Here is a 17,620-nt window from a genome sequence, read left to right on the forward strand (position 1 = left end):
ATGCCATTTTAGACAATTTTCTTAAATAATGCCCAAAATGTGCTTTTTCCAAGCTATTTTAGTGAACAAAGTTTTGTTTTTGTCTTTGGAATTACGACGAACCATGTCGTTAGATCATATATTTTAGGATGTATTAGAATTCATTGTGATTCTTCTTTGTTTTCCTCAAAGTCAGGCCATCCTGCTCCAATGGTTAGACAAAGTAGGTTTGTCAGGTCTCTCTTGCGTGTTCAACCAAGTGAAACAGTTTATCAACCACTAAATTAGGGTTATAATAAGCTCATTGTTTGAAGTCATCCAAGGAGAATATTTTTGGGTTAATAAATTCCAAACCCTTTTGCGAACCTAAAAAGAATCTTCATCATTGCGTCACAAACCTCCTGAAAGAAAAAGAAAGAAACGACTGATGTTTTTTTTAATGCAAGGGTAGCCCACCCAATCTTTTGAGCTTTTAACGTCTCACTTCGGTTACAGTGATAGAGGCAAAAGTAGGTTAAGTTTTTTCCAATGGGAATTAACTGGAATCTTTGCAAATGAACAGGAATAAATCAGGAGAATTAAAAAACATTTTAATCTTGATGAAGTTGTACATCCAATAAATCTATTGAAATGCCAGCTTTTTATTGGTAATATTTTGCATAAAGTTACAGTATGCTTACGACACAAACGCTAATATATACGCTTGTTAAACTTGCCATTGAAATTTATCACACATTTCCTTATTACCAACAAACACAAACAATAAAATGAAAGTACAAAAATAAAAAAGCAATGCGCTATCACACTCATATAAAATGACAAAATGTTAAGACAAAAATTGCCACGCCATATTGAAAGACTTTAAATTGAACCGATGGAAGGTCTTTGTGATGATGATTGTGATGGTGAAAAAGCCATACTAGCGGTCTTTGACAGAGCGAAGGTCTGTGGTTACCGGGTCGTGTTGGATGGTTTGGTGCAGCATGAGCGCCAACAAGCCTGCCCGGTTGGTCATGGCCGCCCGCAGGTTCCTCTCCTGCTCAAATAACTCGTCCAGTTTGTACCACTATTGACACAAAAGCGCATTAACAGTGATGGAAAACTTAATCACCTTCACTAGCTCCTCGGTTTCAAATTATGAGTTAATTGAGTGCCATTGATGGCAATAGATGTCCAATCCACTTGGATTGGCAAGAGCTAGCAGCGAATTATCGCCGCCATCCCTCCCAGTCCAAATGGATTGTATGTCTATCGTTCTCAAAGACTTTGAAACACGATCATTCACTGCCATAGTATAGTATCGCAAGTATAGTACACTTCTGTACTTCACCACACTGCCGTCAACAAAGTTTATAGCACCTTTACGTACCACACGGACTCTTTCCAGGTCCACCTCAGCCCGGCGGAGTTTTTCCCAGCAGTAATGTTTGTTGCACTTCCTCTTTGAGACCCGACAGAACTCGCCAGTGGGCTCGAAGACATCTTTGACCAGAGGGCAACCGCACACCTCGTCTGCCGCCACCTGGACAACATGTGCAAACAAGGTCAAATGAAGTCACTGTTAATCTTGGATTTTTACTTGAAGATCGTATGGAAGTCCCGTCCCAGCCACTTGAATGAATTAGAAATGAGACAAACCTTTGGATCTCTGGAATGTTCCGGACACAACACCTGAAGCCTTTTGCAGTAGGTTTTGCTCTGTGGGTTGTAGACGTCGCAAAACAGGCGCGTGGCTCTGTGAGAAACACAATACGCCATATTGTATAAGTGTTTAGTGCACTACTTATGTTATATGACACAGTTGTGAGCAGACAGACACGTGTGCTCACCCTTCGATCCGTGTTGGGTACATGGATCCAAAGGAAGTCTGACTCTCATACTGTTGGGACAAAGGTGAGCCTTAATCAACGAGCACGAAATTAATAGTCGGACAAAAGCTGCGTGTCACTCTGACCTTGGCGTAGCACCTCTCCATGTGCCTCAGTGCCACCTTGGGGTTGACAGGATGGCTGCAGGACACGCAGAAGATTTGAAGGTCCGTGTCGTCGCCGTCCCCTTCGTTGGCCTGCGGACACAAACAAACGACGTGAAAGATTTTATTTCATTACTTTGTGAATGCTAAAGAGCATTCATCACCAGTTCAGAAAATTTCAAAGTAAAAATGATCCAATTTAGGACAATACTTGAAACAATTTCCTTTTTTTGTCACAATTCAACATTTTCCTTAAAAAAAAAAAAAAGTCCTATTGAAATGGAGACATTTTGTTCACTCATCTTTACAGTGTTCTTCAACATATTTCACATTATAAACATTACACCACTTTCCAGTACAATATTTCACAATTTTTATGACAAAATTGCCAAATTAGTAGAGGCAAATTTGCCTATTTTTTCTAAATTTGTTGACCAATTCAAACCACTCCAACACCAAAATGTTCAATCCACTCAGGACAAAATAAAAATATTCATCACATTCTCCGCCTACCTATAATTTAAAAAAATGAAATTCACAATTTACCATTCTCCTTTCAACATGTATCAAATGTTTGAAAAAATTGAAAATCAAACTTCAAGTTTCACATTCGAGATTTCAATTGTGACAGCCTCTTAGTCTAGGCTCGAAAATGGCATTGTATTGTAATATATTGCAGGACTATAACTTATATTTTACCTCCTCATCGTGCTGAACCTGGTGAAGTTTGGAATTGGCGATGATGTCTTCCAGCTCGTGGAAGCGCTTCTCCATCAGAGTAAGGCGCAACCTGGTAGCCTGCTGCTCCTTTCTGATTCGCTCCAGCTGCTTCCGCCCCATCTCCTCAGCGACACAGGGGCTCTGCTGCCACTGCTGGATCCTCTGGGGGACAATCTCGTAGATGCGGCTGTGGAAACCATGTTTACCATCATTATAGAAATGTATTACTAATACAGTGAATTAGGGCTGCAGCTATCGAATATTTAAGTAATCGAGTAATTGACTGACTATCCTATCGAGTAATCGGATAAAACATATTTTTAGGTAGAGAGCAATTATAAATATACATGAGGAAAAAAAAGACATTTCATCTAATATTGAACCATTTTCAGTCAATCAATGTGTTTATTTTCGATGTACATTGTTGAAAACAGCCAACAATTGCCTCTCAGCTGTGACTAGAAAAAAAAAAAGACCAATTCACTGCTTTCACTACAAAAACTTTTAGATCTTATAAAAAATATATATATTTCTTACCTAAAAATGCCATTACGCTTGATAACACACATCACATAAAAGTCAGATGTTTTTCCCACGTGTTTCAATTGAATTTCCATTTGTGTCAAGCCATTTTTAAGTTCTAGTTAAGTTTTAAGTTAGTCTAAACTGTAAGTCCTGATAGGATTTTGCATTTTTGCAGTGTTTAAAATAAATGTATCATGTAATGTAACATATCAGGTTATAATATGGCGGGAATATTTACATGCGTTCCTGAATGCACCGCGTGACGTGCGGGGGTGAGGGAAGTGCGGGAGAGTGAGAGACGTGCCTTCCTGTTGTTGTTGTTGTCGTTCCACAAGTTCCCAAAAAAGAAATAATTGCAACCTAACGAAGCGGGTGACTCTTTGTCAACGTTACACTATGATACCTACTCTATTGGAGAACATTAGGGGCCAGTGCTACTTGGTGTTTTATCCAACAATGACTACTTAGCTAAAATTGACAGTTAGCTTTATCATATTTTCATTTTACACCCTCACCACTCTAAAGCGTTATGTTTCACAGATTAACTCTTTCACTCCCAGCCATTTTCACCAGAGCAAGGCCGTTCGCTCCCGGCCGTTTTTTCTGGATTTTGACTGATTTTGCAAGGCCAACAGAAAATTATGTTCTATTGCTATATAAACCTGGAACCCACCAAAAGAAAGATTAGACTCTCTTCTTTCAGCAGAAAAAAAGTAAGTTTGTATCTTTTTCCATTCTTTAGAAATCAGCATTAGAAAATAGCTTGGTTTGAGCAATTTTCCAATTTCTGATGAAAAAACGGAGAAAATGAGCTTTTTGTAAACGCATACATTTCAAACATAACTTTGACTTTAACAAAGCTATTTTTTGCATTAGTTACATTCCAAACATCTGAATAATGTTTTCCTTTTACAAAATACCATGAACAACCAGACAAATAGAGCTTTAGATAGCAAAGTAACAATTTATTAACACACGACTACTGAGAGATGACGGTTTGTCGCCGAGATGACGCCGTTGTCGCCACGTCAGCTGTGTAAACTTTTCCCTCATCGTTGTCTGTCTCACAAAGATGGATTATTTTTGCATTTCTGCGGGGTCTGCTTGGCGAGCCGCTCCACGGGGGGTTTCACTCGTTTTGCACGGTCGTCCAGCGCCTGGCGTCCCAGGCGTCCTCTCGTTGTTTTGTCCGGTCGGAGCGCCGCCTGGGCTCAAGCCGCCAGCGCTCTGACAATGCTGCCCGGCCGTTCACTGCTGTTGAATCGGGCTGCCGAGTCTTCCAAAATGTGCTACTGCCCTCCAGTGGCCAGTTTTATTGCTTTAAAATTGGTTTGGAGCGTTGTTCTTTGTTTCTCGGATACAGCGGAAGCTATATATGCTTCTTATTAAAAAAAATTAATAAAAACGCAAAAGACGTATAAATACGTTTGCGGGACAGTTCAGCATTTAAAAATACAACGTATTTATACGTTTCTGGGAGCAAATGAGTTAAATAAAGCCTGTATGTAAGACACGTTAGCCACGCATCGACAGTGGTCTTAATAGAAACCTAGCCCTCCGCAGGGCTAACGTTACGTACGTGAGCGAGTGACAGTAACGTTAATCTTATTTATTAGCGCTGAGAAGTGTACTGCTTTAAGATGACGGCTGTTTACTAACACCGCTGACTCTGTCATTTCACATCTAGTTCAACATACATGTGATATCTATGAGACGCATCAGATGCTACCTTTTACCACCGCATCATGCGGGCTAGTTTTTAGCAACGACGGCGTAGTTTGTAGCGGCTGTCGGCTGCAGAAAGGTTTTTTTATATTTTTTTTATTGCTTCTTCCTCTACGCACGTGACATCAGCGCGTTGTCCCGCATTAAAAGTAGTCCGGGCAAAACGTGATGCTTAGAGCTGGCAAACTTCCTCGAGGTGAATAAAATTACTCGGATCAGTTTTTAAACTCGAGTTGCTCGAGTATTAGTTTCAGCTCTACAGTGAATATAGGTGTGTGTGTGTGTGTGTGTGTGTGTTTTATCAAGTACTGTATGATCTGATTTTCTTACCTGTATGGGTGGGGAGTTGAGACCTCTGGGTACTTCACAATACGATAACATTTCATAATAGTATTTGTAGTGAAAAATGTTGCTATCAATCTGTGGGTTTCTTTATTACACTGTGACACCTTTTTAAATCGATAAAACGATTCTTAGTGGGAGCATATCAATAACCTATTGGGCTACAAAGTATCATAATATACCACCATATTGATGTGTTGTCACACCCCTGCTTGCCAGTGTGTGAAGTGTAGTAAGACTCACTTGGCTGCAAGCTTCATCCCACAGTCGTCAGAACAGTATTTCGAGGAAGTCCTGGCCGCTTGGATGCAACCGGGTCCGAGACACTGGCGCAGAGTGCTGCCGAGCTCCTTAGCCTCAGCTTCTCCTCCATCACCTCCTCCTCCTCCTCTTCTTTCACTATGCCGCACGCGCCCCCTGTGTCGCTGCTTTGCCTTGTGACGTCGCACCTCCTCTTTGGGGGTGGAGAGTGATTTCTATGGATGATGAATTAGACAATTATACATGTAGTAGGAGCAAACAGGGTTGGTTGTCACACAGGTTGGTTGTCACACTTGCCATAACTCGACTATCAGAAGGCGGTGTTGTGCAATATCACTATTGGAATGGTAACAATTGCGCCAATTAGAAAATCGACAGTCTTTACCGTGGAATATCACATCACTTTGAGGAAAGAGGCAATTACTTTTTCGGCTCAATTTCCGATCACGTGATCGGATTGGGGACATCCCTACTTAACTCTCCATATTTGGCGTGTGAGCTACAGGTAATATTCTCAAGATACTCACCTTCTTCTCTGGCTTTTTCTCTCGTCTCTTCACGTGTTTCACCTTCACCGCCTTCTTTCTCAGCGATTCCTCCTCTTCCTCTTCCTCCTGCTCACTGTGCCATAGCTGCAACAGAAAGACGCGTCACTGAAGTGCCACCTGTCACAACCTAATAACCCGGGACGATTCACTGACCAGGTCGTCGAATCCAGCAGCTTTGTACTGCTGGTAGAGCTCAAGCTCACTTTCACTGAATACTTCTTCCTCTTCTTCCTCGTCTGTAAGATTCCCACCGTCGTTCCTGTGGAGGACCCGACGTCCCTTCGCACCACGGCGAATCATTTCTTCTTCTTTGTTGCGAAGCATCTTCTGCTCCACACCACGAACATGCCATTTCTTATGCAACAAACTCACTCAGTTTCGCATGTTTGAACCCGTGTGCTCTACAGATGACGAATGCGATCGCTCACCCGTGCACGGAACTGACATTGCCTCAGTCGACACTTCTGACGTATCTTGTTGGGTCCTCCAAATTTCTTCATGTCTTTACAAAAATCACAGGTGGCACAGTCTTGCGTCCTCAAACAGGCCTCGCACTCGCCGCACATGCGAGCAGAACGTTTGATTTGCTGTGTGATGCAAGTAAGCGAGACACAAAAAAGACAAATTTGACATTTTGTCAACGATATGATGTGCTTTTTCACATATATCCAGTAGCAGTGTGCCAATACATTGATTATTAGATTCATTGAGATTCGACACGTGATGATTCGATTTCGATTCATAAATGTTGAAAAACGATGATTTTCCCTAATAACTTAATAACTTAACAGCCGCTGCTAGCGGAACGAAATTCAAGACACGTCTGCCGCCCGGACACCGTAAGGGATGCACAAGGTTAGGATTGCTGCAGCGGAAGTTACTGAGCGAGAGATTTACTCCTGTTCAAAAGGCTTAGAAAATAAATTTGTGTATGAGACAGGCAGGGACCTGGCGGTCGCACTTTGGTTCCTCCTCTATGCGCAAGTTATTTTTTAGCGCGAGAGTGGAAGAGAGCTAGTTTGTTGCTCCTTCCCTTTCAGTTGTCCAGCAGTAGGTTCAAGTCGTGTTAATTGGAAAATGTAGTGCGAGAGGGGAACAGAAATTGTTCGTTGGGCCTTGCCTTTCAGTTGTCCAGCAGTAGGTTCAAGTCGTGTTAATTGGAAAATGTCCCTAGTGTGTTTCTAAGTCCTGTGTGAGTCTATAACAGGTGAGTAAACAAGCCCTCTTGTACTGTTTAGCCTTTATTATTGTTGTTTTTGAGATGTTACTAGTTAGCACAGAGCACTATGCTAATTAGCGAATTCGCTAATGTGTATTTCCATGTCTATTTATGCGTTGTTTGGTGGTGTACAAAAATTAATCCAGATTCAGAACGTGTAAAACCAGGATTAAGTACAGCAGTAACACTACAAGCATGCAAAATAGTACAGAAATCTGTGAAAACAAACTGTATTGGTTAAACGAAGTCTTATTTCTAAAGGTACTTTATTTGTTTCCAGAAAATGAGGACTTCCTTCCACCAGTGTAATTTTTCATTGTATTGTTGGGAGAAAACAGCTAATGTTTTTGGACCTTTTTGTGAACTACAGCAGCTTTAGGTCAGCTTTGTGTTGTATGGGCATGTTGAGAAATAAGTACTGCCTTTGAAATGGTTAATGTTTTTGCACTTTCTTGTACAAAAAAAAAAATTAAAAAGCAGCTTAAAGTGCATGTGACACGAAAAAACATGTTTCTTTCATCATACACGCGGTATTTTATGCTCCTGAATGATATGGACTACTTGGATGTGTGTGGAAGCGATCGCTATATTTATTTAGTTTTTTGAATCCCGCGCCATGAAAATGAGTGACTTCCGGCTTCGGTCTTGCATTGAGGAGGAGGGCGCTGTGACGTGTACGGGTGAAGGCGTCCTCTTCACTAAACAGCCGTACTGTTGTGTATGAGGACTAAGGATTCAGCTGATTTTGCGGATTAATACGTTTATTTTTCACATCACGCAAGCCAAACGGCTGCAGAAAAATCTTGCTTTATGAGGGAGAGGCGTGTGCGCCTTTTTGGAGTTTCAAAAGGGTTCCCATTCACCGTGGATATTGGCCAAGCCCTACTACTGTGGGACCATTAGACGTACGAGGAAGTGAGTAAACATCTTGTTTTGTATTATGTTAAATGTTAATACAGCGATTACAAAGTAAACACTACAAACTTTCTTTAAATAAAGGACTACTTACGTTTGATCATTGATAGGCATGTAAAAAGCTCTCCTCGTGCACATTAGCTGCACAACAACTGCAGCCGCTCTCCTCCGGGGAACGAACTGTAAATTGCTCTCCGCCGGGCGGTTTGCCGATCCGCAAAGACAATCGACAACCCAGTCGTCATGTCAAAATAATCCGGGTAGTTATGTGTGATTTTCCGCTTCGAAGACTTTGAAACATCACTCGGTTCGAGTTAGCATGTCGGCTAGCTGTCACGCCTCTTGGTTTGTTTACATTCTCCGAAGCCGGGGAAGGGAAATGACATATGTCCGATTTAGGTGTCATAAAATATCGTGCGGGAGGTGCGACAGTAAAGGTGAAGTCGATAGTTTTGACCATTATGGAGTAATTTTGCCATGTCGTCCTGAATAAGTGCATTTTTATTATTTCATATTCCATTTAGCACAAGAGTGTTATTTGTCATGACCATGCCATTTATTTAGCAATTGGGGAAAATACTTGGATAAAAAGAATATCCTGTAAAAATATTGAAGTAAAGAGACAGAAACAATGACATTTTGCAGCTCTCTTCGTCGCATTTTCCTCGTTGTGAATAGTTCCCCCTCAATGGGCTGACTGGTCCTTCTCAAGCCATTTATTTAGCTATTGGGGGAAAATATTTGGATAAAAACAATATCCTGTAAAAATATTGGAGTAGAGAGACTGAAACAATGACATTTTGTGTCTCTCTTCGTTGCGTTTTCCTCGTTCGGAATAATTCCCCCTCAGTGGGCTGAATAGTAAAACCGATGAGCCCAGTCACCCGCTGACGTCATCCAACTGTTGGGGACGCTTGAGCCCTATAATGGTAGGCGTGGCTAACCGGCAGATTAAAAGACCAATTTCTCGTCATCTGCGCTTTGCTAAATTGTTGTATATAGTCGAATAGTCTCAAAATATGATTTTAATTCACATAATAATGCTATTTGAGACTTTTTTTCTCCTGTCGTATTCTCTTTAAGGGCAGCTTTTTGCTGTATGGGTATGTTTCCATTGTTCCTGTTAAATCATTAGGATATTTCAAATAAATAATGGACATAAATTTGTTTGGCTATTTTATTAATTAATACTGTATGATGCATCGATAATCGTGATACATGTGATCACCGTGATCATCGTTCAACGATCAAATCATAGCAACCTGAATCATAATCAAATCGCGGCGTGCCTTAGATGACACACTCCTAATATCCAGTCACCTGTGAGCTGCGCCTGCTGTCACTTCTAGCATGTGGAGGTGAGCTCCCATCCTCCTCCAGCTCCACCGCTTTTGTCTTCTTCTGACGATATTTAATCTCCAGAGATGGATCCCCCTCTGATATGGACAAGTATGAATAACAAATAAGCACTTGCACGCGTGTGTGACATGAGCTAACTCATTAGCTGGCATTGATGGCGATTGACGTTCAATTAATCTAGTGAGAGTTTAAATGGATTAGACGTCTTTAGTCATCAATGTCAGTGAATAATTTAATGATTGTAAAGATAGATAAACTCCAAAAAGAGAATTCACCTCGACAGGATGGACAGAACCATACCCGGATGGCTTTGGCTGCCTTCTCTGACACGCCCACACAGTTACCATGAAACCACTCGGCGCAGCCATCACAGCCTCTGATTGCACAAAAACACACTTGGGTTACAGGTGGAAATACCATACAGTGCTACGGTCCTATGTGTGACACAGATGTTACAGGTGTGAATAATTTGGAGAGTATAGATAGTGTGGATTACATCATGAAACAGTTGATATCAGGTCTCCTACAGACACAATAGACAGGCCCCCTTGGCTTTTCCATGGGAGCATCTCCTCTGTCCTCGTCCTCGCCAGCATGAAGATGCGACGTCTCATCAGCCTTTAAGACAAATTGAGAATGAACTCCTCAGCGTCAAATGTTGTTAGCATGAATTTGGAAAATAACCCATGCAGTCTAATGAGGGAGCTTTAATTCCTTCCAAAGTATTATTCATAACGGCTGATTAGTCTTTCGATATTGGCTGTACAAATGTCTACAACTCAAAATCTACTCGTTTTTTTTTCTATTCGCCTAAAGATTCTGATGGAATCATTTTTAAGCAAGTTTAGAAACGTAAAAAAAAAATAAAAAAACTAGACCTTTTCAGATATTAGGGTGTCGTGACAATCATCAAGTTGTTGTCATTATTTTAGTTCAGGTCCATCACTTTTCTGCAACTACTGATCTAACCTACTGTTCACAATAAGTCTTAAAGGAATGACACGTTTTAAAAACAACACTTTTTACTTTTGAAGAATTGCCAAAATCGTATTTTTAAGTACCAGGAATTACTACCAGCTTTACCATTCACCCGGTATCTGTATTTGTTACTGTGCAGCACAAGAGTAATTTTGCCACTCTGAGAAGTTGGCAAGCAGATGTGAAAAACAAACGAATACTGGCAAATGCGCGAAGAAGAATGAAGAAAAAAAAAGGCGTCGACGCTTAGCAGCCGCCATTGCTTCTTTCACGTCGTCGTTTTTCTGTCTTCTTCAAGGTCACGAGACTCACCATCACTTGCAGGGAATCCAAAGGACGTCTTTTTATGTCCCAAACACGTCAACTGCTTTCTCTTTGTCAGACTACATCCTCCCCTCCTCTTCTTACCCATCACAACAGCAACAGCATCTTCGATCTCTTTTCTTCTTCTTTTCCTTCCTTTGCTGCCCTAGCTGAGTGGCAGCGACACTCTCAGGTAACAAAGAAAACTACAACAAAACTGCTGTACTATGGAGGTAGATTTGTGTCTTTATTATTGAATCCAAAAAAAGTTGCTTCAATCAAATAAAAAGTTGCTTCAATCAAAATATATATTTTTAATCGAAGAAAAAGTCACTTCAATTAAAAAAAAAAATGTGTTTGAATGCAAAAATAAATTTGAAACTAAAAAAAATATATTTGAAAACTTTTTTTTTTTTTTTTAGTCAAGTTTTTTTTTTGATTGAAACAACATTTTTGATTGAAGTCATGCAATTTTGCGTTTGGACCACATTTTGGCTAGGACATTTGAGTATTTATTATGCAATCAAAAAATAAGTTGCTCCAAACAAAAAAAATATATATTTTCAAAAGAAAAATCACTTCAATCAAAAATTTTAAAAATTCAATCGTAGAAAAAAAGGTTTGAATGTGAAAAAATATTTGAGACTCAGAAATTCGCATTTGAACACTTTATTTTTTATTCAAACTGTTTTCTTTGATTGAAGCAGTCCTTTTTGTGTTTGAGCCATATTGGGGGTAGGACATTTGTGTCTAAAACATTCAATCGCAATAAAAACTATTTTTAATCAAAGAAAAAAATCATTTGCAAAAATATATATTTTTTGGAAATATCTTTTTTTGTTTGAAACATATATGTTTTTATTGAAGTGTCACTTTTTTTGCAAAGCAAAACGCCTTTTTTTTTTTTTGAAATGGAAAAACTTTTGAACGCACTTTTTTTAGAAGTGGAAAAAGTTTTGAAAGCACTTTTTTCGATTGAATCATTTTGACAAAAATATTCAACTTCAACGCTAGTTCCGGTGTGTTTGAGTGGCAGGTGACTCCACCAATGGCATAAAAGTACGAAGCAAGAATAATGGCTATCAGGGCTTTTTTGATTAAAGCAACTTTTATTGCGATTGAATGATTTAGACACAAATGTCCTACCCCTAATATGGCTCAAACACAAAAAGGATTGCTTCAATCAAAGAAAACAGTTTGAATAAAAAATAAAGTGTTCAAATGCGAATTTCTGAGTCTCAAATATTTTTTCACATTCAAACCTTTTTTTCTACGATTGAATTTTTTAAATTTTTGATTGAAGTGATTTTTCTTTTGAAAATATATTTTTTTTGAAGCAACTTATTTTTTGATTGCATAGTAAAGACACAAATGTCCTAGCCAAAATGTGGTCCAAACGCAAAATTACATGACTTCAATCAAAAATATTGTTTCAATCAAAAAAAACTTGACTCAAATTTTTTTAAAAAATTTAATCAAAGAAAAATAGTTTTCAAATATATTTTTTTGAGTTTCAAATTTATTTTTGCATTTAAACACTTTTTTTTTTATTGCAGTGACTTTTTCTTCTATTGAATATATATATTTTGATTGAAGCAACTTTTTATTTGATTGAAGCAACTTTTTTTTTGATTGAATAATAAAGACACAAATCTACCTCCATGCTGCTCTTGAGTTTCCAGGCGGGCGAATATTAAGGAAATTGGCTATTCCTGTTGCTTTTTTTTCTTTCTTTTTGTAGATCGATATGATTGATTAGTTCCCACGTGCTTCTGTTTTTTTTTTTTATTGGAAAAGCTCAAGTGGCTTGCTGTTTTATATAATTCTTTCTCTTTATTTTCTTTTCATTCAAAATTTTACACTTAAGACGTTTAACCCCTCACAAAGCAAGTGACTATTTTTGGTCACAAAAAATATAAATGTTAACAATTATAATTTTATAATTTTAGAATAATCAGTGTTCTATTTTTACACTATTTTTTTATATAATTGTGAATACTTCTATCAATCAATACAATGCTGATAAAAGTTAAATGAATGAAATTCAAATAAATGGATTGGACGTCTAGCGCCGTCAATGGCAGCTAATGAGTTAAATGAGTCTAAGGGTTTAAAAAAAAAAGCCATAATTCAAAAAGTAACGCAAGTGACATAAAAGTAACGTTCTAAAGTTGATTTTTATTATTATTATCATTTAACGCATTGCATGCCACTGAGCACGATAGACGTCCAATTCATGTAAACTAAGAGGACTAGCCACAATACTCATCTGTCAGTGCCATTGAAGGTGCTAGACGTCCATTCCATTTTGACTATGAGGGGCGAGTGAACATTCATTCAACGTTCATATACACACACACACATCGGCCCTCGTCAAAATGAATTGGACGTCACGTATAGTGCTGTAGCTAATGAGTTAAATTAGTCCAATGGTAAAAACAAAACAAAAAAGAGTCATAATTTGTGCATTAAAGAGTTAATAAACAAAGAGGTAATAAAATTTCATTCTAAATTAGCAATTTTATTAGTCCAAAATTTCATTTAATAAGTCTCTTTTGCAATACACTTGAGCACCAAAATTTGCCCACCCCTGATTTGCACTTAATCATCCACGTTTAACACATGACAATGTTTAGTTACATACAGCGTTAATATTTTTTTTTTTTTTTTTTTTACTTCAACTGTCTGTCAAATCAAAAGCATTTCTTCTGACGCGCCCATAAGTGGGTGGGCGTTTACACGGACACAAACACACACACACGACCACCCATCCTCCTGAAAAAGTGCTCTAGGCTCAAAGACACACACGCCTGGAAGCAGGGCAAAGCAGTGAGCAGAGGCTGCAGGTTGGATTTTAGGTAAATATTCTAATATCATTTCATGAGCTAACCTACATTAATGTGGATTTGTATGATATTTAAAATTCTAATTAGATTGACTAAAAAAAAGTATAGTGTGTGAGACAGTAATCTGAATGTAAAAACAATGAGGTTTACCTAATTTAAAGGGGTCTTAATAGTTAAAAGTGAGTTTGAGCTTCAAAACATTTCTTCATGACTTTGAATATTTTGGGGGGGGTTTCTCATTGGACAGGATGGACACTGTGACATCGCACCACTCTACACCTGGAATGGCTACTGAATGCCCTGACCAATTTGAGTGCATCTCCATCCAGCCGACAACTGGCAGAACGCACCTACTTCAAAGTGCAGATCAAGTTACTACAGGTATTTGTAAAAATAGCAAATGATGCCAACCTTAGTTTTTTTTTTTTTAAATTCACTGATTTCACCTGTGTCATCACCTGTAGGCCTGTGTGACACTCCAGAAACTCAAAAACAAGCGGACATCACGAATGTCATCACTGATGTTATCTCAGAAAAGGAAAACTTGCCAGAAGTTTCTCCCCCTCTTCCAGCGTGCACCAATGAGAAGCATCTCTATTCCAGGAAAAAACACACCACCTTCAAGACAAATGCTGCCCTTATTAATGAGGTGGCAGGAGACGGTGAGCATAATAAAACAGATGATGAGAGACCGAGAATAAACTAGGACGATTATTTGATAAAGGGATTGAAAGTGCATCGGTGGTTTTGTGAAGAGGGATTATAATTTATTCTCACTAGTGTAGAAGCCAGTTGAAAAATTAGCTAACAACCTTACAATAGTGGTGTTGTGTACGGTTTTGCTCAACAGTAAATACATTATTGTCTTTTTACGACTGAAATGATCTCAAACCTTGGCTATTTTCAGTCTTTTAATCACGGTTTCCTCTTGGCTACCTCTTCTTTCCATTTACTGTAGGGCCAGAGTAACTGCATGTGGAAAAAGGATTATCACAAAATCTTACGATTTGGCAAAATTTTGGAATATGTATGCGATTTCAAAAACTGTGAACATTTGAAAAAGGAAAACTATGTCAAATTGTACCTTTTCATCTTGTTTATAATCAATTGTGGTCATTTTGGCCGATTTAAAACCCTTGAAAACAATATTGAAAATAATAGAAATAACAACTGCTATACAAAACCTCAAGATCAGATCGGTGCAGCATCTACATTTTGTCGGGTTGTCCGATTTATTGTTTGATCTATGTTGTATTATATGTCAGCAGTAATTCGCACAGAATGAAGGAATCCATTGGGGAAAAAACAGGCAAAAAATACAATGCAGTGATAAAATTGGTAGATCATTTTAAATCTTAATATATACTTGAACTTAGCAGGTGAATGGTCAACATATTGCACTTTCCAAAATTTTAGGAGGCGTCATAGAGACAGGAAGTAGAAAGATCAACAAACACACCCAATTCAATTATCAGCAGGACACCTTCAACATGAACCTTATCTCTGATGAACATAAGCACCCATAAAAACACACACACGCACACCCTGATCATGGTATCATATTTTTGAAGTCTCCTCTCTCCAAATTGCAGAACTGATGCATGCCGATAGAATGTTGCCTTTACTGACATGCCTTTTTCCTGGATGGATTCAGATTCCCTGTATTTTTTGAGTGACCCAAAAGACATTTGCAGCCAAAGCAGCGAGGTTCATACAGAGCCTACAGATTTTAATCGTCATGTCCTTAAGTGCAGTGTTCTTACAGTATATTGTTACAGTATCGTGTGTCTCTTAAAGCAGATTCTTCTTCTGCTTCTGTGCTACTGAGAAGTTCTCAGGGCCGGCCCAACCTATACACAGACTATGCAGCTGCTTAGGGCTCCTGACCACTAGGGGACCCCCAATCTGGCAATTGTTTAATTTATATTCTATTTTGTTCAATGCAGTTTGCTTTATTTGACTTTTGTGAGTTTTGATACTTGATTACAAGCTTTAAAAAAATAAAAGTTCTTCCTTAACTTCTTTCCTCTTTTAGAAAAAGGTTTGGCGCTAGCTACTGTAAGTACTGACAATCATTTGGGGTGAGAAGTTTGAAGTATGCAGCGCAACAAAATCTGATTAATATACAAAATATGGACGTATGGGTTGGATTGCATGTATGGGTTTCACAGTACACTGTGACGAAATGGTGGGCCAAAAATATTTTGCATTTTTTTGCTTAGGGCCCCCAAATGGCCTGGGCCGGCCCTGCTGAGAACCCACTTTTTTAAACAGTTCTGTGGCTTAAAACAGCTTCCTCTTTTGAGCTTTTGAAATATTTAGTGATGGTTGCACTTCTTAAACCAGAAAGTTAATCACAGCACGCTACTTCTGACTGATATGCAACCATGAGAACTTTTACAGGCTGAAGGCCTGTCAAGTCGCCACCTGTGTTGTTGTAGGGGGTGCGTACACAATAATTTTTCATCTATTTCTCAGACGGATTACAATTTACCCCTTGATGCCAAAATTTCAAAAATAAAGGTTAAATCTTTCACTTTTGCTATCCAAAAGATGCAAATTAAGTTGAGAAAGTGAATTAAAATACAAAATAAAATAAAAGTACAATAAAATGATCAATAGAAATTTAAAAGAAATCGGAGATTCAGTTGTTTTAGGTTGGGTTAATGCAACAAAACACAAGGCATGTTTAAATACCCAAACCTTAATTTCATTTGGTGTAAAACGTTTTAGAACCACTGGCTTAGACATGACGTCCTCTTTTGCATTACCTAACCCTACAGATGCCATAATAGGCCAAACTCGTGTCGCATTTACTGTCTTGTTTCCTCCACAGACTGCGGTGCTCACTGCCTACTAGCGTGCCTGTTCTGTGAGTTTCAGTCTATGTGTTGGGCGGCGGAGAGATTCGTGACATGCGGAGGACGCATATCCAGTTGTTGCTGGTTCGTGGACACCTGCTGCTGGTTCTGCTGCTGTTGCTGGAACGAGGCATGCACTGTCTCGCTGGATTGTGGTGTATTAGAAGAATGCTGCAGCTCCGCTGACTGCTTGGAGATCTGTCTGGAGTGTTGCGCTATATGCTTCCCTTCTTAGACAGGTCAATCAAAGAACTACAAGATTATGTCAATCCAAATGTACCCTCTTCATTTCTCATTAGAAGACATTAGATTTTCTAGAATTTCTTGGACTCCCGTGAGCCTTTAGTACATTAATTTGAGAGCACCAAAGTGGAATGGTGGTTATAATGTTAGTTCCTTTGTTGGTGCCGTGTCAACAACTATGATGATTTGTCTATTGGTTGTCTATAAATGCTACTGTACTGTTTTTTCAGACTATAATCTGCACCATCAATGAAAAAGTATATTTTTATACATAAGTGCATCTGATTGTAAGGCACATTAATGCATCACTGTAATGCGTGTCATTTGTATTTTATATTTTAAAATTCGGAGTATTTATTGTTGAAAAAATGTTCATTCACTTTATTCACTCCCACTACAAATAGATTTGACTTTTTTATTATTGTTTATATTGGCAAACTAATTTGAATTCAGAGCAGAAGGATGAAAGGAGATACATGTTTGGATGACTATCATGCCAATGGCAGCTAGTGAGTTAATTTATGTATCATTTGTTTTATTTATGGGTTTGACAAATAACAAATGTATGTTTTGAGCACTTTACTGGAGCAGTATAATACACTTACGCTCCAACAAAATAGGTCTGAGGTCATTACATGATCATTCTGGTTTATGCGTAATGTCAATTTATGGAGAAAAATAAAGGACCTCCCCCCATGGAGACTCCTATTTCTGCTGGGGGACTTTAATTCTCACATGGGCAATGACAGTGAGACTTGGAGGGATGTGATTGGGAGGAAACCCCCCCCCCCCCCCCCCCCCCGATCAGTACAAAAGCCGTGTAC

The 17,620-nt window shown here is 38.8% G+C and overlaps 2 protein-coding genes across 3 annotated transcripts; one reads left to right on the forward strand and one right to left on the reverse strand.

The window, feature by feature from the left end:
• Positions 1 to 548: 548 nt before the first annotated feature.
• Positions 549 to 11,022, reverse strand: cxxc1a (CXXC finger protein 1a). Of its 2 annotated transcripts, none has more exons than XM_057830542.1 (14): positions 10,856 to 11,022; positions 10,062 to 10,183; positions 9,841 to 9,941; positions 9,527 to 9,642; positions 6,501 to 6,659; positions 6,226 to 6,399; positions 6,052 to 6,156; positions 5,507 to 5,739; positions 2,651 to 2,858; positions 1,934 to 2,044; positions 1,809 to 1,858; positions 1,618 to 1,714; positions 1,349 to 1,501; positions 549 to 1,045 (listed from the first exon to the last, which is right to left on the reverse strand). In XM_057830542.1, the coding sequence occupies exons 1-14, from the start codon at positions 10,856 to 10,858 to the stop codon at positions 899 to 901; spliced, it is 1,779 nt and encodes a 592-aa protein (XP_057686525.1). In that variant the 5' UTR covers positions 10,859 to 11,022; the 3' UTR covers positions 549 to 898. The 2 variants fall into 2 exon arrangements, with proteins under 2 accessions (XP_057686525.1, XP_057686524.1); XM_057830541.1 differs by having other exon boundaries at positions 6,226 to 6,426.
• Positions 11,023 to 13,602: 2,580 nt separating this feature from the next.
• Positions 13,603 to 17,490, forward strand: zgc:113363 (uncharacterized protein LOC791449 homolog). The gene is made up of 4 exons (XM_057830544.1): positions 13,603 to 13,704; positions 13,940 to 14,073; positions 14,157 to 14,354; positions 16,529 to 17,490. Exons 2-4 carry the CDS (start codon positions 13,941 to 13,943, stop codon positions 16,786 to 16,788), a joined length of 591 nt encoding a protein of 196 aa, XP_057686527.1. The 5' UTR covers positions 13,603 to 13,704; position 13,940; the 3' UTR covers positions 16,789 to 17,490.
• Positions 17,491 to 17,620: the final 130 nt, after the last annotated feature.

This window comes from Corythoichthys intestinalis, chromosome 2 (genome assembly GCF_030265065.1).
Source record: "Corythoichthys intestinalis isolate RoL2023-P3 chromosome 2, ASM3026506v1, whole genome shotgun sequence".
In the NCBI taxonomy this organism is placed as follows: domain Eukaryota; kingdom Metazoa; phylum Chordata; class Actinopteri; order Syngnathiformes; family Syngnathidae; genus Corythoichthys; species Corythoichthys intestinalis.

Excerpts from the sequence above, each read along its gene's own strand:
- cxxc1a (XM_057830541.1), bottom strand. Across the intron at positions 9,643-9,840 it reads GTTCTGTCCATCCTGTCGAG|AGGGGGATCCATCTCTGGAG; the intron begins GTGAATTCTCTT and ends TGTCCATATCAG. Across the intron at positions 6,427-6,500 it reads AATGTCAGTTCCGTGCACGG|AAATGGCATGTTCGTGGTGT; the intron begins GTGAGCGATCGC and ends TTGTTGCATAAG.
- zgc:113363 (XM_057830544.1), top strand. The coding sequence starts at position 13,941 with ATGGACACTGTGACATCGCACCACTCTACACCTGGAATGGCTACTGAA. Across the intron at positions 14,074-14,156 it reads TGCAGATCAAGTTACTACAG|GCCTGTGTGACACTCCAGAA; the intron begins GTATTTGTAAAA and ends CATCACCTGTAG. Across the intron at positions 14,355-16,528 it reads TAATGAGGTGGCAGGAGACG|ACTGCGGTGCTCACTGCCTA; the intron begins GTGAGCATAATA and ends TTTCCTCCACAG.